At 36.7% G+C, this 23,269-nt stretch overlaps 1 protein-coding gene across 1 annotated transcript in view; it reads left to right on the top strand.

Annotated features, from left to right (window-relative positions):
• The window catches only part of LOC149535827 (putative transferase At1g60990, chloroplastic), a 299,942-nt gene that overhangs the window by 73,401 nt on the left and 203,272 nt on the right, over nt 1-23,269 (top strand). Inside the window, exon 3 of the mRNA XM_089803727.1 lies at nt 12,187-12,220. Coding sequence (XP_089659853.1) covers nt 12,187-12,220 — 34 coding nt within the window. The remainder of the gene's footprint in view (nt 1-12,186; nt 12,221-23,269) is intronic.

The following is a 23,269-nucleotide window of genomic DNA, read 5'->3' as shown; positions in this document are numbered from 1 at the left end:
AAGATGGTCCTATATTATTATTGTCAATTTGAAAATCCTCAAGATCGACTCAATAACTTGCTTTTAGGACTTGGAATAAAGGAAAGATGTTTTCCTTGTGGTAGAGTGTAGTGGTAATGATATGTGGTCTTATCTTTGTAATATCTATTGTGCGAGCTTGATATGTGAATTTGTGAAGATCAAAGCAAAGTTTGGTGCTGTTCAAGCACAATGAGCTTACAAGGAACTTTATTTGGCGAGACAAGTTGCTGGTTGGACAATTATTGTTTCACATTGTATTCTTCGGAAGGAATAATATTGAGGCTATTTGGATAGTGTGTTCAGTTGTCTTCCTTTCAACTCCTAATAGGGTTGGAATCTCTTAATAGGGATTTAAAGTCTCCTAACAGGGACTCATGTATTGATTGTATTTCATTGACTCCTAATAGGGTCTATCCTCTATCAAGGAACTTTTATATTAGTACATCATTTTGTGGGTACCATCCTGACAGGGGCTTTCCCTCTGATCAATGGTTTCCCTAGTTAACATATCTGGTATTAATTTTACATTGTTATCTTTCTATGGTTGTTGCATCTACTATGTACATATTTCAGAATTAATAAAGATATTGAGAGTTGTTTTAATTGCATAACTAATTCACCCCCCCATCCCCTGCTCAGTTATCTTGGTGGACTTTAACAAAAACTTGATATGAGGGGGGGGGGGGGGGGGGGGGGGGGGGGGGGGGGTGGCGGGGAGGGGAGGGGTGAATTAGTTGAGAGAAATTCAAAACATTAAACCATCCACAACTTATCAGAACTGAAACCTTTAAAGCAATTCAAAACAAATAACACCATAACCCATAACACCAATACTTTATTCTCAAGGAAAACCTGAGGAAGCAAAAAATCCTGGTGGGGATCAAACCATCAAGATGATGTACTGGCACATATAAAACCCTGTTAAAGGTACAATGGGAAACGCACATGCCTTAAGACACTTGCTTGGAGCACACTTCTCTAGTACAACACGGGTAACAACCTTGCTTAGACAACAATCCAATCACAACAAGGGCAACTGCCCAAAGAGTGAATAAAAATTCATTCTGAACAACAATCCATTGAAATGAACTGACTGAAAGCATCAATTATGCCACTATAGTTCTTTTGAAGCACAACATTAGATTCCACTCATACCTCTTCTCGAACAACTCTGATCTCTGCTCTGGTCCAAACTTGTATCATATCATCCTCTTATACATTCACATCCATCCATACACAGAGTCAATTCATAAATGAATTCACTTAGTTATAGAAGTCTAAAACACTTAGTAGTTTGGCTTAATATGGGGCGTAATACCAAAATAAATCACATCAACCAATGTGATTCCATAAGTGTTGGCTACAACACATAATATTTTCCAGTAATAATTAACATGCTACCATCCAATAGATAATTACAATAATTCAAACACTCATTTCCTGACCGAGTCAACCAGGAAATAAATTTGCTTTCTTTGTTTAATGGGAAAACTATCTTTGGAACCAATAATTCTCAAACAAATCTGCAGGCAAACAAGAATGCATGTTTCCGTGATGTATCCTGACTTGCAGATCAAAACTATGCTCCATTGGAACTCACCGATCAAAACACTGAACCAGTGTCTGAAACAATTCTCAGTCAATATTTAAGTAACCAGTCTTCATCAAATCCTTTGTAACTTCATCGAATCAACTCACAACTATATGTGACGGAAAATATAGCGTGTGGACTTACTAAATATCATTTCATAACATCCGCAAGCATGCATGCGTCAATAATGTGTCTCCAACGAACCTATCTCTGCACTGATCAACAATTTGTACATTATCTGATAAACAGATATGTTGACATCAATGATAAAATATTAATGCCAAATACCACCAGCAACAATTCGACTATCCAGCAATCTCCATCTCTAACAACAATCCAACAATCTCTCCAACAATCATTGATGACAATATATGATGTGAAAAACCTTGAATACACAAAGTAATAACTCTCTTTCCCATCTCTTTTTTGCACATGAATCTCTCATGATTCTTTTTGATTACCATTGTTTACCACATAATTCTCTCTCCCCCCATTTGACATCAAAAGCAAAGGGCCAACACATCCTTTGCATAGCTCAACAATACTCAATCTCACAACTACACAATTATTCCTGCTTAGGTGCAGCTCCTAAAACATCAAGTCCAGATGTAGGAATTAAGATCACTGGATTGTTGCCATCCCACATCAATTAGCTGAAAAGGAGGGGCCATCACCCCAAGCACACCTTTGAGGTATTCAAAGGCATCTTTTGGTAAGGGCTTTGTAAAGATATCAGCTATTTGTTCCAACTTTACTTCTTTCTCATTCACCTTCTCTCTCAAGAAATGATACTTTATTGAAGCATGCTTTGTCTTTGAATGTAACACAGGGTTCTTTGAAATATTACTAGCACTTGAATTGTCACAATGTATAGTAACCAGTTCATCCAAATAACTTGTGTACTGTAAATAGCAGCAACAACATATTCAGCTTCAACAGTAGACTGTGAAGTACAATCTTGTTTACTCAACCATAAAACTAATCTTCTTCCCAAGAAGAATACTCCTCCACTAGTGCTCTTCTTGTCATCAATATTACCTATCCAATCCACATCTGTGTAGACATTAATTGTGAAATCATCAGCTCTGTCATACCATAATCGATAATCCACTGCCCCTTTCAGATATCTAAATATTCTTTTAATAGCAGCCATATGTGATTTGTTCGAATCAACTTGATATCTAGCGCAACAATTCCAATTGCATTATATATGTCAAGTCTTGTTTGAGTTAGATATTGTAAACCTCCAATCATAGATCTATATCTAGTTTGATTAGTACTCTTAGATTCATCATCCTTTGTTAGTTCACAACCTGTAACTATTAGTGTTCCAACTAGCTTTGAGTCTTCCATTCCAAATTTCTTCAATAGCTCCTATACATGCTCTGTGATGTGAAAATCCCAATCTCAGTTTGAGTAATATGTGAACCAAGAAAAAAACATCATCTCACCTATCATAGACATCTCAAATTCCTTTTGCATCTCATTAGAAAAATCCAAACTCATCTCATCATTTCCACCAAAAATGATATCATACACAAAGACTTCAAAAATTAATTTTTTTTCAGAGTTAATTTTGAAGTATAAAAAATGTCTGCAGTACCTTTATTGATTCCAAGCTTCTATAGATATTTGTCCAATCTTGCGTACTAGGTTCTAGGGGCTTGCTTTAATCCATATAAAATTTTCTTCAATCGAAAACCATGTCCTTCTGATTATCAACAATAAATCTATCCGGTTACTTTAAATAGACTTCTTCCTCAAGATCTCCATTTAGAAATGACGATTTAACATCTATTTGATATACCTTGAAATTCTTATAATTAGCATAACAAGAAATAATATAACAATCTCAATTCTAGCAAGTAGTGCAAATGTCTTATCAAAATCTATAACTTCTATTTGTGAACATCCTTTGCAAACCAATCTAGCTTTGTTTCTAACCAATTCACCATTTTCGTTCAGCTTGTTCCGAAAAATCTATTTAGTTCCAATAACATTTATATTTCTGTCTTGGAACTAAAATCCATGTCCTGTTCTTCTTGATTGATCTGATTCTTCTTTGATAGCTTTAATCTAGTTATCATCTTTGCAAGCTTCATTAACACTTTTAGGCTTAACTTGTGAAGTGAAACAAATTTCATCTCTAGCAATCTTTCCTCTAGTCACAACTTCTTGGTTTTTATCACCAATAATCTGATCTTCAGTATGATTAAGCTTTACATACTGCTGAGTCTTTGGAGAATAAAAGTCTTCAACCAAAATTGCATTGTCAATCTCATCAACCAAACCTTCTTGATCTGTATTCTGATTTTTCTCTTTTGTGATCTGTAACTGATTATTTTCATTATCATCTGAATCATTACTGCACAATCTCTCCTACATCTAGAATCGTTCATCAACTTTCACATTAGCACTCTCAACAAGGTTTTTTACTCTCTGATTATAGCATCGGTTGGCTTTACTTTTAGTAGAATAACCAAGAAATATTCCTTCATCACATCTAGGATCAAATTTTCCTATTCATAATCTCTAATAATGTAACATTTGCTTCATGCTTAACTGTATGCACATGACCATACCATAGTTCATAAGGTGTCTTACCAGTACCATACCTTATTTGAAATCTATTCAATGTGTAGACTATAATATCAACAACCTCTCTCCAATACATCTGCAGTACTTTTCCTTTCAACATCATAGTCCTTGAAGTGTTAATGATTGTCCTATCCCTTCGCTCTGATATCCCATTTTGTTGAGGGGTTCTAAGGGTAGACATGTATCTCCTTATTCCATTTGTTTCACATTATGTATTGAATTGTCCCAAAGTGAACTTTCCACCACAATCTGATCTAAAATATTTGAGCTTAATTCCAGTCTTAGCCTCAAATTTGGCTTTGAATATCTTGAGTTCATCAAAGGATTCTGACTTTTCCCTAAAAAATGCAACCCACATCATTCTAGAATAAAATGAAATATCTGTGTCCTTGTCTTAGTCGGACCACATAGATTAGTATGAACCAAATCTAAAATCCCAGTAGCAGAATATGTCTTGTTTGTGTTCTTTCTAGCTCATATTCTCGTCACTGTTTTCTCTCTGCCTGACTTCTGACCTTTGACTTCTCTCCAATGCTCACCTCCATTGCGCTAGTGGCTCCCTCTAGTTGGGTCTACTACTCGTGGGCGGGTTTACTGATCTTAAAGTTTCTGTGTTTTACTCTGTTTACAACAATGTTTGTCTGGTCTTGCTTCTGTTGTTTGTGGAGTGTGTGTTCTTGCCTGCCGTTGTCACTCTTCTCAACCCAATTTTCTTCAGAGCTGTCTCGGTTGTTCTTCTCCCAAGCAAATTGCTTTGTATTGGATCCTCAATGTTGGACTCTGTAGATGAACATCCTTAGCATGTGCTTTCTTCAATGCACCCTGTGGTCAGCTCCACTATATTCCTTACTTACCAATGCTGCAAGTTCTTAGACGCCACCCTCCATGAATTCTTTGAACAACTTTTGCAGCTCATACATTATAATGCTGCCTTGAAGGTCTCGATTTCAGACCTTACTGCCTTAGTTTCAAATCTGGCTACTGAGAATTCTAAACTTTGTCTACTGCTTAACTCTAACATCTCATGAACCTTGGCCAAAGATTCTGATATCTTTGAATTCAAAGCTAAACAAACTGAACTGTGCTCTTCACATGATAACTTCATTGCTGAAAGTGATAAGAAAATACAATCTTGGGGACAGGTTCGCAGCAATAACACCAATGGATCGCCTCCTCTTACAATGGGTGTAGAGGCACTTATACAATCAAAGGTCAATGAAGAGAGGTCTTGAAGATTCAAGGAGCTTAATATTAGGGTTCGTGGGCTCCTACAGTTAGCATAGGACCCTATGGCAACAGTTGACACTTTCTTTAACAAGTAGCTTGGTCTATCAGGGATCATTCTTGATAAACCATGGTTCGGGTTTAATTCCTCTTTGATTATCAGTTTAAGTCTACAACTGACCGTCTTTGTGTCCACAAGGCAAGATGTAAACTTTTTCTGCTACCTTCTAAGGTTCATCTTACAAGACTTGACCAAAAATCAAATTGTTCAACTTAAACAATCCAGGACCTTGTTTGTTGAAGCTAGAATAAATGGTAAATGAGCAGATTTAAAAAAAATTCAAAGCTGTCATCAAGGACTCATTTTCTTCCGATTGCTCAAATAGCCACCTTGAGGCTGCTAAAGTATGATTATGTAAGTTGCAGATGCGTGGGAGTTCTCAGGATGCTGACTTTACTGTCACTTGTTGGAGCGCTAACGACTCTTTTTGGTCCTCTCTAGGGCTTCTTTCCGATGCTTTAGGTTCCTTGGATATTCTTTGTCTTACAGTGACTCATGAGAGCCTGATCCATCCTCTTCCATGCATTCTTGGCTTTCAGAGGTTGTTTGTTTGTCATATGAAGACTAAATTATGAGGCGGTGTTCAAGGCTTTGGTGATGTGGGATGCTTAGTCTAGGATGGTGCTTGGAGTCAGCTTTCTATACTTTATTTGGACACATGGGCCATGCTTCACCCACCTTCACCCCTCATTGCCTTTGTTGCGGCTTTCCTATCACCTCCTCCATGGCAAGAAGTGCTAGTTCATTGCCCATCCCAGACTCACCCTTTGCTCCTCCCTCTTCCACTTGCCCAAATCTTTTTGGCTTACTTTGTTCCCCCATCACTCCATGCCCCCTTCGTAGCTTGTACATTTCTCCCATGTCTCCTCTCTATATGACACCCCCAACCAACCTCTTGTCCAACCCACCTCATGCTTTCTTGTCATCTTTTCACCTGTTCGACATTCTTTTAGGCTATTAGATAGAAAGTTCTAGCAGAGTTGTTGATGAGGAGGTCTTCCAGGCTGAGTTCTTCAAGCTTGGCCACTATACTTGGTCCCCTTCTCTTAGAGCTCTTCAACCATGTGGTTTGCCTGGGGTTCCCTCCTTCTTGGTCCCATCATATTATCCACTTGATCCATATCATGGCTTGACCTTGGATCTTGGTAACTACAAAACCATTATGACCAGCCAAACCTTTCCAAAGTTATATGCTACAACCCTTTATATCCTTCTTTCTAGATAGCTGGGTAAACAACATGCCAAGGCTAGGGGTCTAGCGGCTTTCAGATAGGATTATTAGACCATGGACCATATTTTGACTCTTTGTACTATCATTGAGGAGGCTCGTTCTCGCTCCTCAAGGATCTAGTGTTGCTTTGTTGAGTTCTACAAAGCCTTCAACATGGTTCCCCACTAAGTCCTTTTCTAGATACTTTGGGACATAAACATTTCCGAGCTGTTTATCACTGCCATTATGAGACTCTACGAGATAGTGCTTGGTCGTATCAGTTTCCTGTTGATGTGAGTTGTGTTCTACTACAACATGCAGAATCAAATAGTTAATGTTTCAAGGAGAAACACCAGACACTCAATCCTCTCTTGATATAAGGTCATTTGCTTGCTAAGCTTGCAAAGTAAGATTATGAAATGGCTTCAAGGTTCCTTCTTAATTGTGGACTTCACTCAATTTTATGATGTGATATGCTACTTATCACAAAGGGACTTACACTATTCATTCAATGGATATCAACTCTTGCACTCCTAAAGATTTGGCTCGACAATGTGCAATGAAAATTCAGTTCAACTTTTCCACTTCAACCCCATCTTATTCTATCTTCTACTTCTACTTCTACTATGAATGCTAGTAATCTTGGATGACTTGGACTCTACTAGATGTAGCTTAATCAACGACTCCACCCACCTAGTGCAATCTTCTAAGGAGCTCTCAAATGGTTTTCAAATCAATATCTCCTCTCCAATCCCATCGAATGGATGCAACCTAAAGATTGAATATCAATTGAAGTTAAATGCACTCGATCATTGACTTACCACACAAGGCACTCTTACCATCAGCAAGAGGCTAGTGACACAGATTTGTTTGAATCACAAGTAAACATCCACAACAAGTTCCATTCAACTAAACTAATTAAACATGAAAAAAAATCTACTCCTAGTGAAAGATTGAGGAAACCATGCAACACTCCAAAGCAATAACAAATAATTAACCATGAAGAACCAACAATGAATTATCAATTACTATGACAAGTATTATAGCAACAATTTGATCAAGTCTCTCCTTTAGCTTTTCTACTCTACTCTAGCTCTCTAATCTCACCTCCTAAACTAATAGCTAATCTTCTATGCTCATTTAATGAATTACAAATGAGAAGGCCTCTACCTTTTATAGTAGTTCCATTACAATGAGGGGCCAAGATTGATTCAAGATTGGGCCAAGATTTCTTCCCACAAACCCTAGTTAGGGTTGTCAAATTCACAACTAATTACATGAATTCACCGATTCATGGGCCAATAGAAAATTATGATGATTTTGATAGCCAATGAGAAAATGGGATACTTGGCACGATTTGATTGACTATACTTGAAATTGAAATTTTCTAATATGAGGAGGCAAACAATTGCCACCTCACCATCCTTTGGAATTTCCTCATGGAATTGACTTGAATCGCTTGTAGCTTCGTGAACCTGTGAATTTGATCTCTCTTTATTTTCCTTGCATATGTCCTCATGTAGTTGGATCTTCTTTGCTTTCTTGAATTTCCTCTTGATTGCAATTTGAATTTGTGGGTTGATAGCTTGAACATGAATCTTTCCTTCTTACTTGACTCCCCAAGATTGAGCCATCTTCTTGTAGTATGCACTTGAAGTCTTGGTGTGATGATGGAGGGTATGTGCACCAACAAAGATCTGGTTTTCCAAGATTTTCCAAGAATGAATTTTAATTTAGACCTTCTTGAAATCACCTTGCAAAACAAAGGAGAAAAACATTAAGCTTGTGAAAGAATCTGAAAATAAAATCACATCAATAACAAACAAAACCCACTCCAATTTAAAACCAACCATTTTGCAAAGCCGAGGCAAATTTTAATCTCATCTCAATCCAAAACCATTATTATTATTATTTATTTCTAATTTTGTCACTTTCTCAATTTATTTATTTATTATATAATATTTTTTTTTGAGGAGAGGTAGGGTAGTTTTGGTAGTTTAATAAAGGATGAGAGTTGGTTGAGGAAAATCCTGAGCATTAGGAATTTCCCCCATGGGAGAATCCTGAGAGTTAGGAATTTCTCCCAAACATGGCCTTCTTAATTTTTTTCTCAATTTTAAATTCCTTGGTGATTCCTCGTTCTATTCTCGCTCATGATGTTGCCCTCATGCCATAAATCGATCTTTAAATGCCTTTGAGGATGGTTTGGGAGAATGAATGTGGAGGGAAATCTTGAGCCACAGGAATTTCCCCCGAATCCACTTTTGCCACTTAGACTCCTCAACACTTGCCATTCCAACTATTATGCCCATTCTTTCGCTAAACTTGTCAATTTGCTATGCCTTAGCATGATCTCGTATCTCTTTTGGGTTGATGAGGAGAAAGGGGAAAATCTTGAGAGATGTAAAATTTCCCCAAGAGGGAGAATCTTGAGAGACGTGAAATTTCCCCAAGAGGGAGAATCCTGAGACGTGAAATTTCCTCAAGAGGGAGAATTCTGAGAGACATGAAATTTCCCCAGGAGGGAGAATCTTGAGAGACATGAAATTCCCCTAGGAGGGAGAATCCTGAGAGATGTGAAATTTCCCGAGGGAGAATCCTTAGAGACATGAAATTTCCCTAGAACATGATTCACTCACAAATTTTGTCCCATTTCTCAAACATGCAAACCCTTATTACCTGGACTGAAACTCTACCTACTAACTTAGACTTATGATACAAAAATTCCTCAAAATGACACCAAAATGCTTGCACAAAGCCCAGACAAAAAAACTGCTTCCTAGCGAGCCAAAATTGCTCAAACTCACCCCAGACTTGGAGACTTGAAAAATTTGCCAACTAAAACCACCTAAGACAAATACTCCTCGATTACACACGTGTGTGCAAGTGTATTCTTTTCCCGCTAGACAAGAGCCTTGAAAGCCTGTGAGATCCATTGAACTTGGTTATTTTTATATCCTTACTCCAAAAGCATCTTGGATAGAGGCTCGCTGCTAGTGAGGCATCCATATCCCTGACGAGGTTATTGCTGTGGTCAACCACGAACATTGCTCTACTTTTAGTGATTATTTATATAGCACTAGTAGAGATATTCGCACGCCCGAAGCCAAATTACTTTATTTTCTTTTCTTTTATCATTTATTATTATTTTCCATTGTCTTTTCTTTGATATTGCCTTTCTTTTCTTCTCAATATTTTATTTTTGGCTAACAAGAAGTGAAGCTTGTAGAGGGTTTGGAAAACCACAATGGCGCTGAAGTAGGTGTATGATTTAATTTTACTTTTGAAGAGATCTCCTATCCCAAAACCAACTTGAAAGCTCACTTGTTGACAATTCCATGAATGAACTTTGTTCACCCTCCTTCTAGCACCAATTTTTGTTGATGTGAGTTTTGTTCCACTACAACATGCAGAATCAAATACTTAATGTTTTATGGAAAAATACCAAACACTCAATCCTCTCTTGATATAAGGTCATCTCTCATGCTAAGCTTGCCAAATAAGATTATGAATGACTTCAAGGTTCCTTCTTCATCATGGACTTAACTCAGTTTTATGATGTGATATGCTACTTATCACAAAGGGACTTACACTATTCATTCAATGGATATCAACTCTTGCACTCCCAAATATTTGGCTTTACAATGTTGTAATGAAAAAATACATTTCATCCACTTCAACCCCAACTTAAACTTCTAACCTCTTACCTCTACTTCTACTTCTACTTCTACTTATAATCCCTTATTTTCTAATTTAAACTTCCTTAAAGATGTGTACTACATTATCTTTTTTTTAAAATTTACTATTTGCATTGGCTCCTTGTTTCTACTAACACTTTTTTCGTCATCACTTTAGGCCATCTTTTAAAATCACTTCAAGGCTTATTATTTTAATAATAAAATATAGATTGACCTTTTTGCAATGTTATAACATAAAGTTATATGGAAAGCTTAAGTTATTAATTATTTCCTTAGCTCAAAAAAGAAATAGGAATCTACTTGCCTTCTTCTTTTATAGAAGGAAACCAATACAAATGTGAGAGGATATATAAGCCAACAATAATATGAGTCAATGGGCTTCTCTCAAAATACTTAGCATACTAGATTGTGTGCCGTATTTGTTCTCTTTGGGCAGCTTAGAGTATTCTCCGCTAGCTCGGTAATTGAGATATACCACTAATATTCCATGCAGTGATAGTTTTTTCCATCTCTACATAGGAATAGGAGACTGGGGAACACTTCACTTCTATGTACCATGTCTATTTCTGCTTTGGAGACATGGTTGTGCCTCCTTATATTAATTTGAACTGACAAGTGAAGTAAGTCAGTTGCTCTTATGGGACCTTTATTATAGGATTGATACATTCATCCCTCATGCACTTATAAAGTTCCCTTGCATTGATAAATCACCCATAATGGCTTCATTCTGAGGTGGAATTCAGCCAACATTTCTATAACTAACTCAAGTTTAACATGTGCTGCCATTGAAAACTATTAAGTATCTTTGTAGGAGCCCTAGTGACCATATTTGTTCATGAATTGGGTTGATAAAAGACACAGAAGAGCCCAACAGATAAATAGCTTCAACCATACTGACATTTTGAATCAACATGAACCTGTCATGAATCAATGAATGAGTTATTAATTAAAAAAGGATTCACACATATCATCATGCATGCATCTTCCTTTAATGTACATGTGATCATTTCAGCTATGATTACATAGACAAACTTATGGAGGCAATAGCTTTTTGATATGAGATATTTTTTCCCCTAATTTGAAGCATTAGAAATCCATTGAAGGGATCTAACGTATGACAGAAGTAGTGCTAAGATTTGTTAAGTTTGAAGTTTTCCAAGATTGTCATAAATAGGTCATTTTATTGAGCTTTTACACACAACAGATTGGATGACTTCATGGATATGGCCAAATTTAAGAGATCAAATACAAATAATAACACAGCTTCTTGGTCCTTTGTGAGCCTAACGGGATGAATTTTGAGGACTTCTTTCTAATTTTGTTTTCTAGCTAAATAACGGGATGACACTTTGACATGGTACATGGTAAAACTCATTACTAAGATTCTACAGTCTTAGCATTCAATTTTTGGTTACCTCATGCATTCCCTAAGGTAACCAATCTTGGCATCTTTATCATCATATATGAATGACTAATTTCAGCTTTATCCACGAATTCTTTCCTTAAACATCTAAGTGAAGGTTTAAAGAATGTGATCTGAAATGTTGAAAGAAAATATTGTTATACAATTTTATCTAGGAGCTTTACACAATTACTAGAGTGGATTATGAAAAGCTAATGCTCCTAATTGTTTACGTTGCCCATTGCATACATTTGAGAAGCACATGTACTTTCTTCACTAAATATATGCTTTTATTGAGTTGATTTGAAATTCATGAGTTTATTGAATCAAATTTTACATGTTTATGCAATTATACTAACTCCTATTGGATTATTTGTTCAGGTTGTAGATTTATCTCATTTTGGGAGAATTAGAGGTATGTATACTTGTAGGATTGCCACTGTTTAATTCTATTGACTTAGTCAAATCTCTTTCAAGAATTTTCTGAAGTATTGCTTCCAAGATAGTCATTAACAATATTATTCTATTCTGTTAGTACCGGGTAACTTTCATTTGTCTATGCAAACAAATTGTAAAATTCTATTTAGTGATTTTTGTTTTTTGTTCCAGGTAAAGATGAAAATGTAACAAGACACATATATTACAATTTGATGCATTAAACACTTCTATGTTACAAATTATTGTAAGAAAGGGAAATTTGTCACTCTAGGTGGTTGGGCCCATGGTGGCATGTTTGGAGTAAAAGGCTATCCCGAAGTTGAACTACTCAATAAAGGGCTTCTTTGGTCGTCGCTAATCACTGTGAAAAAGCTATTTCTAATTCTGATGATATCGATTGGAGAATGGATAAGATTTATAATGTTTGCATTAAAATTTGTTTATATTGTTCCATAGTAAACATCTTAAAGAATCATTGATATAATAATAAAAAATTTAAACAGTATCATTACATCCCAAATTTTTGCTACATTAAATAATAGTCTAGCCATTGGAAATTTTTATGTGAAATTAGTTGTTCAGGAACTTCGTTGGAAATAACAGTTCTTTTGAAATTGGTTGTAATGATAAAATTGTTGAGATATTCTGATTCATGCGAATTGGAATAGAGGTTATTACTTAGCCATTAAGATGAATTTGGAAGAATGAATATCATAGAAAGTTAGAATGATTATGTGATGTATTTAATTTATAAAAATCTTGGAATATGTTATTAACGAGAACCATTTCTATTTTGCAAGAGCATGACAAAGGGGAAGCATTGCCAAATTAAGAGTTAGGAACGGGACACCCAAATCCACCATCACAATAATAGGTGTGAACTTAACCACCTAGACCAAGGATTAGAACGACTAGGCAATTAGGAAAATAAAGGGACTACCATGAGCTATTTAGATAAACAATTAAAAAGAAGCTTTAAAAAATAACTTAGGTAAAAATATTACCTTTATCATGTATTGATTTCTTTCCTTTGTTCAAACTATCTTACCTTGGTATAATAACATCTTGTCTATACTCATACTTGTGTGGGTAGGAAATATGTATGTATGCACATATACAATATACATATACATACATATATATGTGTGTGTGTGTGCGCGCGTATATTTATCACTAGTGCATACACACACACACACATACATATCCTATGACTCAGGCAAGCATGAATATATGGAAGCGATATTTTTATACCAAGAAAAGTGATAATTATATTTCTTTTTCTCCCTTGTTTTTATATTTTTTCCTTGGCAGGGCATGGTCATCTATTATATAGCTTGATCAACCTTATTTCATCTACCACCTTGTGGCATCGAGCTTTCATATTTGATTGTTCATATTTCTTTTTGAAATCTTAAATATCCTTGCAACGTTTTCATTGTCTCAATCTTGGTTAAGCGAAGCGTGCTGTGGGAGGTCATATTCCATCTTGGCTGATACTTGTTCGTTTTATGCTTTAAATCTTGCCGTTTATGTCATGCTTAGACTCTCTCTCTCTCTCTCTCTCTCTCTTATACCTCTCTGCATTTACCTTTTGAGCGTTTGATAACTTTGTTACTCCACAGTGCAGCGTTGAGCGTGAGTTCACTTAAGAGGGATTACCCAATATTTACTACTGGAGCAGAAGCTCGTGGGTTTAGCATAGGTTATTCATCGGCTTATTTTAAGGTTTTAGTGTTGGGATTCTATTGCGATTTCCATATTCCGAGATCATTTTCAGAAATCAGGTCATGCTTTGCGCATCCCTTGCAATTATAGTGTCTTATCTTTCTATTTGTGCCGATTGTATTAGCTCTGTTATTTGTAATGTTCCCATTCCTCTTCACGTGGAAAAATAGTCGAAAGAACAATAATGTACAGTCTTTTGGAGAGGATGTACGAACGCCGTACGATATCTAGAAGAATGGATGCACAAAACAACTGGCTGTACGGTGGTAATGGTTGATGGAGAGGCCATATGGTAGTCTTAGTTTAGGCTGTACGGTGGTGGTAGTTCAGGTCGTACGGTGCCAGGCAACAAGCCAACAGGGTGGCTGTATGGTGGAAGCAACAAGGAGGATGGCCTTACGGGATCCAAAAATGAGATGTACTTGTAATGTCCCCATGTTTAGCAGGTTCCTACAGTTGGCCAAGTCAGTTCACCATCACGACCATCGTGAGTTGACAGTGGGATTTGAGGGTCTCAGTTGTGTGGTTATAGCAGTGTTACGGGGCTTGGACTCGCCTTTGACTCGAAAAGGTCAAAATCCGACTCGGACTCGGACTCGGCAAGGACTCAGAAAATTGAAAAACTCATGAAATCCAAAGATTTTTAAAGATTTAAAGATTGTTTCTTGCATCTTTTAGTCAATTAACATCAAATACACAATAATTGACATAAATAGAACTTACTTAATATACATACACAATTTTGCATAGATCACATAAGTATAAAAGCGAATTTTTGAAGGAAAAAACTGAATAACCACAATATAAAGTTATAAACTATAAAGTAATAAACATAGTGTCACTCCAATATCAAAGACTCAAATGTCTACAACATTCATGGATTACAAAATCCATGGTATCAAATTCAAAGGTTCAAAACATATATCAAAATAACAACTAGAGCCATCCTCTATGTCCTCCTACGAGTGCGCCTAAGATAAGTCATGGAAGACTCTAGAGCCATCCTCTCTGCCTGTGTTTGAGGCTGACCCTGAACCTCCTCCTCATCCTCATCATCCTCCTCACGCACATAATCCTCGTCATCAGCCTAGGATCCATCACTCCTAGCCTCAGGGTCCACTCTGTCTCCTCGTGCTCTAGCCTCCTCAACTGCCATCGCTATTGCCTTAGCCTCTCGATCCACCTGATCTATCCACTCCACATCTTCATCACTGAAGACAGGATCATCCACCTCTGTGTTCCACTCTGCATGAGGATCAACATTCTCTAATACAATAGGAGTTGTATCGGTGCCAAGGATCTGTCTATGGCGAAGGCGAAGGTTGTAGTGAACAAAGACAAGATTATTTAATTTTTGCACTGCCAACCTATTGCGCTTCTTTGAGTGTATGTGCTCAAAAAGACTCCAATTACGTTCGCATTTTGATGCACTAGATGGCTGGCTCAAGATGCGAATCATAATCCTCTGTAAATTTGGCACCTTTGTGCCAAACATCTCCCACCATGCATCTGAAACAAGAAATTTTTGAATCATATCAATAACTTTGAATTTATCAAATTAAGATGGTAATAGAATTACTATTAGAAATTAGGATGTAGAATCAAAGATTTTTAGTGTTTACCAGGCATCAATGCTGTCCTATTTCTTTTGCACAACTCTCGTGCAAATAAGTCCCCTTGAGCTTTCTTAAATAGCTCAATCTCATGGACTATATCTGTGCTAACTGCTGAATTAGGTGACATTCTCTCTATAACATCGTAGAGGCCGCTCCACACCTCATCATCAGCCTTGAAATGTGGGCTGAACTGGTATGCTGGATTAAGGAAGTAGGCTGCTGCATGTATAGGCCTGTGAAGTAGATTGTGCCATCGTCTATCAATGACATCCCATATAGGCCCATACCTATCTCGATTCCCTGCAAAAAAAGTGTGAATGGCCTCCTTCACCCTATCCATGCCCTCATAAATGTAGCCCATTGAGGGCTTCTCTCCATCAACTGTTCGTAGGAGATCAATAAGCTTCTTTACAAACTGCAATCATTATGAAAGTTGGAAAAGAAATAATCAGCTTTAAGTTTTTTTTTATTAAAAATGAACAATAATTTATAACATAATTTCATAAACAAAATAAAGTTGAAATGAGGACAAAAAGGAAAATTACCATCACAATATCAGCTATAGGTGTCCAAAAAGAGGGCTTGTCAAAAATATGATCAGCTGCAGCAATCCCTGCAGTGGTCTTTGCATATGAGGATGCAAGCCACTCCTCACTAACAAACATACGTCTCAAACCTCCCTTTGAATCAAGCAAGGATTTCAATGTGAAGAAGTTGGTTGCAAATCTAGTGACCCCTGGACGAGACAACTCCCTTTGCTCATTGTGTTTCCTCATGAGGTTGAGGACCCATGTATGATTATATATGAATTTGCATACACTCCTTCCTCGCTCTATAACTGTTTTGATCCAAGGGAGTTTACCAAGATCCTCTAACATGAGGTCAATGCAATGAGCGGCACAAGGGGTCTGAAATAGGTGAGGGCGTCTCTCCATAAGAAGCTTTCCTGCAACAACATAATTTGCTGCATTATCAGTAACTATTTGCACCACATTCTCCTCACCTACATCTTTTATCACTTCATCCATTATCCCACAAAGATATTCAACATTCTTTGTTTTTCCTGAGGCATCAATGGATTTCAAAAAAACCGTGGCACCTAAAGAAAAAGAAACAAATTAGTATAATGATTAATGATGAATCATAATTTATAAATTCAAAATTTATAAACTTAATCACTTAAGTACAAGTTCTACTTCTAAATTTTTAATGTCTAAGACTCTAAGTACAATTACAGTTTACCTGATGAAGAAACAAGAAAGTTGAGGAGTGTTCTACTCCTTCTATCAGTCCAACCATCAGTCATGATGGTGCAACCTTTTTTCTTCCACACCTCAGGCTGCTCCGTGATTTCAACTTGTACATCAGCCACCCTTTGGTTCAAAATAGGGCCTCCTAGCTCTTCAGCACTAGGGGCTTTGAACCCCGGACCACAAACAGCAACAGCATCGATTCCAATTTGCCAATAAGGGGACCTAAAACAAATAGAATAAAATTTAAAGTTAAACAAATTAGTATATTATAAATAAATTTGAAAACAAAATACAAATTCAAATAAACAAAATAAACATATTATTGAAAGCTGAAAGTTGAAAGTTGAAACTTGTAACTTTGAAAGCAAGAGAAGACTTAAATTTAGATTTACATAAATAATTACCTTGTTGCATTGAATGAAATGTTGTTGTAGATGAAGAAGTCACCAAGTGCCAATTTTGCATAATCATGTTTATCTTTGTTCCAACCCATGCCCTCAAGCGATGGCTGTGAACTTGGAGCTGTGCGTGGAGCAAACATAGAATCAAGTGTCGATTTTTGCTTACGAATGTGAGGCCCAATGCTCACACTCGTAGAAGCAGTGGTATCCATAGGTGGAGCAGTGGATAATGAAGAGCGAAAACTAGAAGACCCCTGTTGGGCTCCAGCTAGTTAATGTTGCTTCTTTTTCAATTCTTTTTGCTCCATTTTTTCCTCTAGAAGAGTTTGGATGTCTCGCATAACATCTTGGGGTACATCTTTGTATTTTTTAGCATCACGTCTAGGTATATGTGCTAGGTGATACTTCAATCTATTTATTCCTCCCCCATTATATACCACACCACAATGCCAACATGTAACAACTCCCTTTTTGTGCCCCGGGATGGCATGTTTCCAAGCCCTATCCCTTGCTATTGCACTTGGGTCTGCATTAGGGTTAAATGTAGGCCTATTTCCACTTCCCTCACCTTGTTGAGACATTATATCAAATTTCAATAAGTTACTGTTCGCTGTCAGCCTACTGCAATATGAATGTAAACAAAATGAGAAGTAAAAAAATAGTAGATTAGTAGTAGAGAGTAGAGACCAAACAAATTTAAACAAAATGAGAAGTGAAAATACTTAAAAAATATGAATGTAAAAGTTTAAAACATAGTATAAAACAACACAAAGAAATGCAACAACTTGTAGCTTACCTCTTCAAATTTGCACAAACAATGGAAATGCAAGTTTGTAGAAACCTCCTCCAAATGCTCCCTCAAGCTCCTCTCAATGCTTTAATGCAAGCTAGAAAGATACACAAACCATTAGCAATCAATACGGGAGAGCAAACCAGTTTGTTGATTTCTTTCTCAAAACCCCAATATTCTTCTCTAACTCTTTCCTCTCTCTTGTAAGCACAAGCAAATGGTGGAATGACCTTTTTAGGTCAATAACATGTTATACAAACCAAAAAAATCCAATTAAACAAAGCATTTTATGTTTTTTTTGCCTTTTTACTTGTTACCCGCCTGTGAGAGTCCTGGCATCGGGACTCGCCGAGTCAGACTGGCCTCGGCAGAGTCTGAGTCAAGAGGCAGTCTGCCTCGGAAAGGTGGACTCTGCCTCTAACTCGCCGAGTCCGAGGCTAACTCGGCGAGTCCCGTTACACTGGGTTATAGGCTTTTCTGTAGCCTATGGTGTGTTTTGGCTTTGTTTGAGGGACTTACTATTTATAGTAAGTCAATCTATTGTTCCGATGAGCTTAGTTGAGTTAGAGGAGTTGGAGGATGCTCTCTGTTTTTATTTTGGGCTTCCAATTTGAGCTTCAAGAATCTTGGAGGGAGCGTCTATTTATAGTAAGTCACCCCATCAGGTTCATTCATCATCTTTCATCATCAGGATCACTTTGGTGTTGTCAGGTTTTGATTCTGATGCCTCTTTAGTTGTTTTTGCAAGACAGGTGAATTATTATTATTATTCATATTGTTAGTGTAAATAATTAATTATTATTACACTTTACTGAAGTTTACTTAGGATAATGCATTTTTATATTAGTTGTCATGTAAACACTTAGGAATATGCATAGACATATGAGTTGTCTTGTTGACAACACAGGAGTTAGCAACTTATTAGAGCACACGGTGTCTACAACATCTCTTTATAAGATACACGTATGTAAACTTATCCTCTCATCATCGCACAAACTCCTGTGCTCAATGGAAGATTATCCACCTTTGGTGGACATGTGCTGAGTTGTAATCCTTGTCTCTTTGTTGACTCTTAGTCATTCTAGTTGCCTTTTATATATAGGCACTTCTAGTGTGTATTCATTAAATTATCTCATATCCAATCATTTGATATCCTTTATCATTTTAATCACTATTGAGATTCTCATTTCATCATCATTAGTCTCTCTTGTGCTATCTATTGAGCTTCTTGATCTTGGTGTTGAATTATTGCCTTAGGCAAATTCTTACACATAAATACGCTAAGGTTGCTATTTTTGATAGTGTTGTTGGTTAGTCACCTCAATATCATAGCTCGTTGGAACCGGGATGAAAAGTTTTAAATTATGGGAACAAGAAACAATGGCCTTACGTGTTAGGATTTTAAGTTATGGTGGAAAAGGTCTTTTTCGGAGCCAAAAGCAATTAATAAATCAGATTATAATGGCATTTTATTATATTTTAATGTTGTGTGTGGGAGCTTCTTAAGTGAAGTTCATTTGGGAAACTTTGTGCCATTTGGAGATTATAAATATGAGCCCATTTGATGAGTAAAGCATCTAATTATTTGATTATCTTATTTTGCTCTTGATTCTTTGTGACATTATTGAGTCTAAAGTTTGTGCCCTTGCTGAGTATAAGGGTTTGGGATCTACAATTGAAGTATTGTAGATTTAATTCTAAGAATCCACAGTTGAGGTATTGTGGACTTTTGAGTTTTATTGTCGTCTCCTCTTTCTGTATTAATTGTGGCTGAGGAGCATTTATACAATTGAATATTATAATTTTTGTGTTGCTGGACGAAGGTTTAGTTTGTAGGTTGGAGTTTGTTTTGGGCAGCATTTGTAAGGGTAGATTGTGAACACTAGATTGAAATTGGACCAAGTGGCTTTTAGTTTCACTTTGCAATTGCATTCTACGGCAAACACCAATTTCTTAATTTGTAAAATTCAGTTAATATTACATAGTTTTAAAGAAAACAGGCTAGCTTCAAATTCTGATTTATAATCAGCTAGCAATTAAGTTCCCTTTTCAATATATTGCTATATGGTTTGTTGATGAATGAATTCAGAGGCTAGTGTGAACCATTTCATAATTGTTTATTGGCGTTTGGTATTTATTTATTCAAAACTTATAAGGCCAAAACTAAATGAATTTGTGATCAGTTTCCTGTACATCCTGATATTGTGTTTCAAAATTTAAGACATTAAATATTTAGTGGTAATTGGGCTGCTTGCCAAGTGTTTGACAAAATATCAAACCATTGAAATGTGAAAGAAATTGATGCTTGATTTAGCTATAACTAGACAAGTTTATTATAGTACGGTGGAAATGTTGGCAGTTTGTGATGATGCTAGGAGGTACGGTGTGGAAGCCCAGACGTTTGTACAGTATTGAAGGCCATACAATAGGGAAATTGTAGCTGCACGGGAAGATGGACTTCGTACCAGGTGAAATGGAGGGTATATGATTAGAAATGAAATACTCAGACATACAATAAACCCAGAGATGCCGAACAAGAAATAAGAATTGAACACGAATAATCTTTCAGATTGATATATGCCAAAAGATGGTGCTCCGATTTGTCGGATCCGAGCGAAGCAATACAAGCAATGGAATAGGGTGAGGGTTGAATCCCACTAAAACTGAAAGTAACCAAATAGCGAAGGTCTTTCATTTCTGAAATGGTGAACAATAGAGAATCCCAATGGGAATTCGCAGTACAAAGAATAATCCAAATTGCATACCTAATGACTATCTACAAGCCATACTTAAATATCCGTCGAGAAAAATTTTCGAGGGTGTACAAAGATAGTCGACGACAACACAAACTACGAAAACAAAACAAAAATGGGTCCGAGATATATTAAATCAATCGGCCCATTAACAATAGTTTGATTAATTATTTATTTTATAACGGGAACATTACAATCCTCCCGTCTCAAATTTTGCTTGTCCTCAAGCAAATGCAATGCTGAATGCTAAAGAATGTGCTCGCTCTCCCACATTGCATTGTCCAATGACAAATCTCTCCAACGTACCAAATATTCCTTCACTGTGTGGTTCCACAGGGTCTTCTCATGTACTTCGATGATCTTGACTAGTTCCAATATGAACTTTCCTTCTTCATTGAGTGGTAGAAGGTCTGTGACTGCCGTGACGTTCTGTCCCATGGCTTTCTTTAGGCATGAAACATGAAAAATGTTAAGAATACGACTCCCCTCTGGAAGTTCCAGCTCATAGGCGACTTCACGGATGCGACGAACTACACGATAGGGGCGATAAAATCGTGGCTTTAGTTTTTCTTTTCGTTTTTTCTTCAGTGAGGATTATCGATATGGTTGGAGCTTGAGATAGACCAAGTCTCCTACTTCGAAACTCCTCTCTATTCTGTCTGTTGGCGTATATCTTCTGTTGATTCTATGCTTGTTGTAAGTTTTCCTTCAGGCATCTTAGGATGTTTTATCCCTCTTGAAGCTAGTCCCTTGCCCTTGGTGCATGATTGTCATCCAGAATTGTGTCAATGAAGGAAAGGGGTCATACTCGTATAGAGCTTTGAATGGTGCCATCCCGATGGACATGTAGCACGAGGTATTTTAACAATATTCCCCTTGGTGTATCCATTTGACCCATGCTCGTTGTTGTGCCAAAACATAGTTCCAAAGGTAACCTTCGAGCCACTTATTCACAATCTCCCTTTGTCCATCTGTCTAAGGGTGGTAACTAGTACTTGGTGACAATTCTGTCCCTGCTAGTCGAAATAGTTCTGTCCAGAAGATATTGCTGAAGCATCCATCCCGATTATGGACAATGTTTTGGGGTAGCTCGTGTAGACGAAAAACTTCTTTGAAAAATAGATCGGCTACCTGTGAGGCCTGAAAATCTGAGGGGATTGCGAAGAAATGTGCGTACTTTGAAATTGAGTTCTGAGACAATGCATCAGAATAATCTGACCACAACTCTCTCTGGAATAAGCCTATCGGCTTAAAAATGATTCTAAACATACAATCAATCCTTTTAACTACTACAAAGCTACAATTATTGTTTAGCTATACTATAATTTTGGAAATTAATAAACCAATTGACAACATACCATCTAACACTTTGAGCACTGCAATCACTCCTCTATTTGCCTAGGATATGGTCTATCATATTAGTGGCTTACGAAGTGAATAAAAAACAATAATTACATGGCTTCTCAAATCAAATGGATACAAGAAATAGAGAAAATAGTTTTCTTTCTTCGTTGGAGTTATTTCGAGGCTATCTTGTATTGTGTAGCAATAGTGAGATGATATAGCAACCTTAATCACTGCCCCCGAAAAAGAAAGATTTGGAATCTATAGATAAGACTTCTCTGCATGGAATTCATGGGTTTGGACTCATCCCAATCTATGGAATAGAAGGTATTATAAAGTGAAGAATCATATGTCACCATTGGAAAAAAATAGGTGAAAATGGAACCAATTCCATTAAGATAATTAAAAGAGGATGTAAGGATACCATGTTGGGTGGATTCGATCACCATCAAAGTACAAAAAGGATCAATCACTAACATAAAGTGATTTCACCATGGGAATACAGAGAGGTATGTTCAGGTATGATATTATATAATGTTATTCCACTTTTATTATTTAAAATATAAAATGAAGAGTTATCTTATACTTATAGTTACTTATGATATATACAATTAGAAGATATGTATATATTTTTGTGATCATATTGATAATTTTTTATTCACAGTTCAAATGATAATAAAATTGACTATGATTGGAAGAACATTTATTTCTTATGCATAAAAAATTAAATTATGAGAAATCTATAACAAACAAATTTGGAATTATAAAGAAATGTCTCACAAGGAGACATTATTCAAAATATTTGTGTTTAAATTCATGATGGATAGGGAGTGTGCACAGGGTGAGGAGTAAATCGGTCGCGTTGGGGCATAGGAATCCCAATATGGATTTTAAGATCCGAGGGAGCCCCAAGCTAAGCGTGTCCAAACTCGAGCAGCAGTAAACCTTCCATCCATAATGAAACTAAAACATGTACTTAGTGGGTAGGGAGTGTGCACAGGCGGAGGAGTAAATCGGTCGCATTGGGGTGAGAGAATCCCAATATGGATTAAAGATCTGAGGGAGCCCTAAGCTGAGTGTGTCCAACCTCGAGAAGCAATAAATCTACCATCCACGTCCAAATTAAGCATGTTCTTAGTGGGTA

This window comes from Cupressus sempervirens, chromosome 10 (genome assembly GCF_028749045.1).
Source record: "Cupressus sempervirens isolate cs-2001-9-10 chromosome 10, ASM2874904v1, whole genome shotgun sequence".
NCBI classification, from domain to species: Eukaryota; Viridiplantae; Streptophyta; class Pinopsida; order Cupressales; family Cupressaceae; genus Cupressus; species Cupressus sempervirens.
The sequence above is the reverse complement of the archived record's forward strand: the minus strand, read 5'-3'. Positions and strand labels throughout refer to the sequence as shown.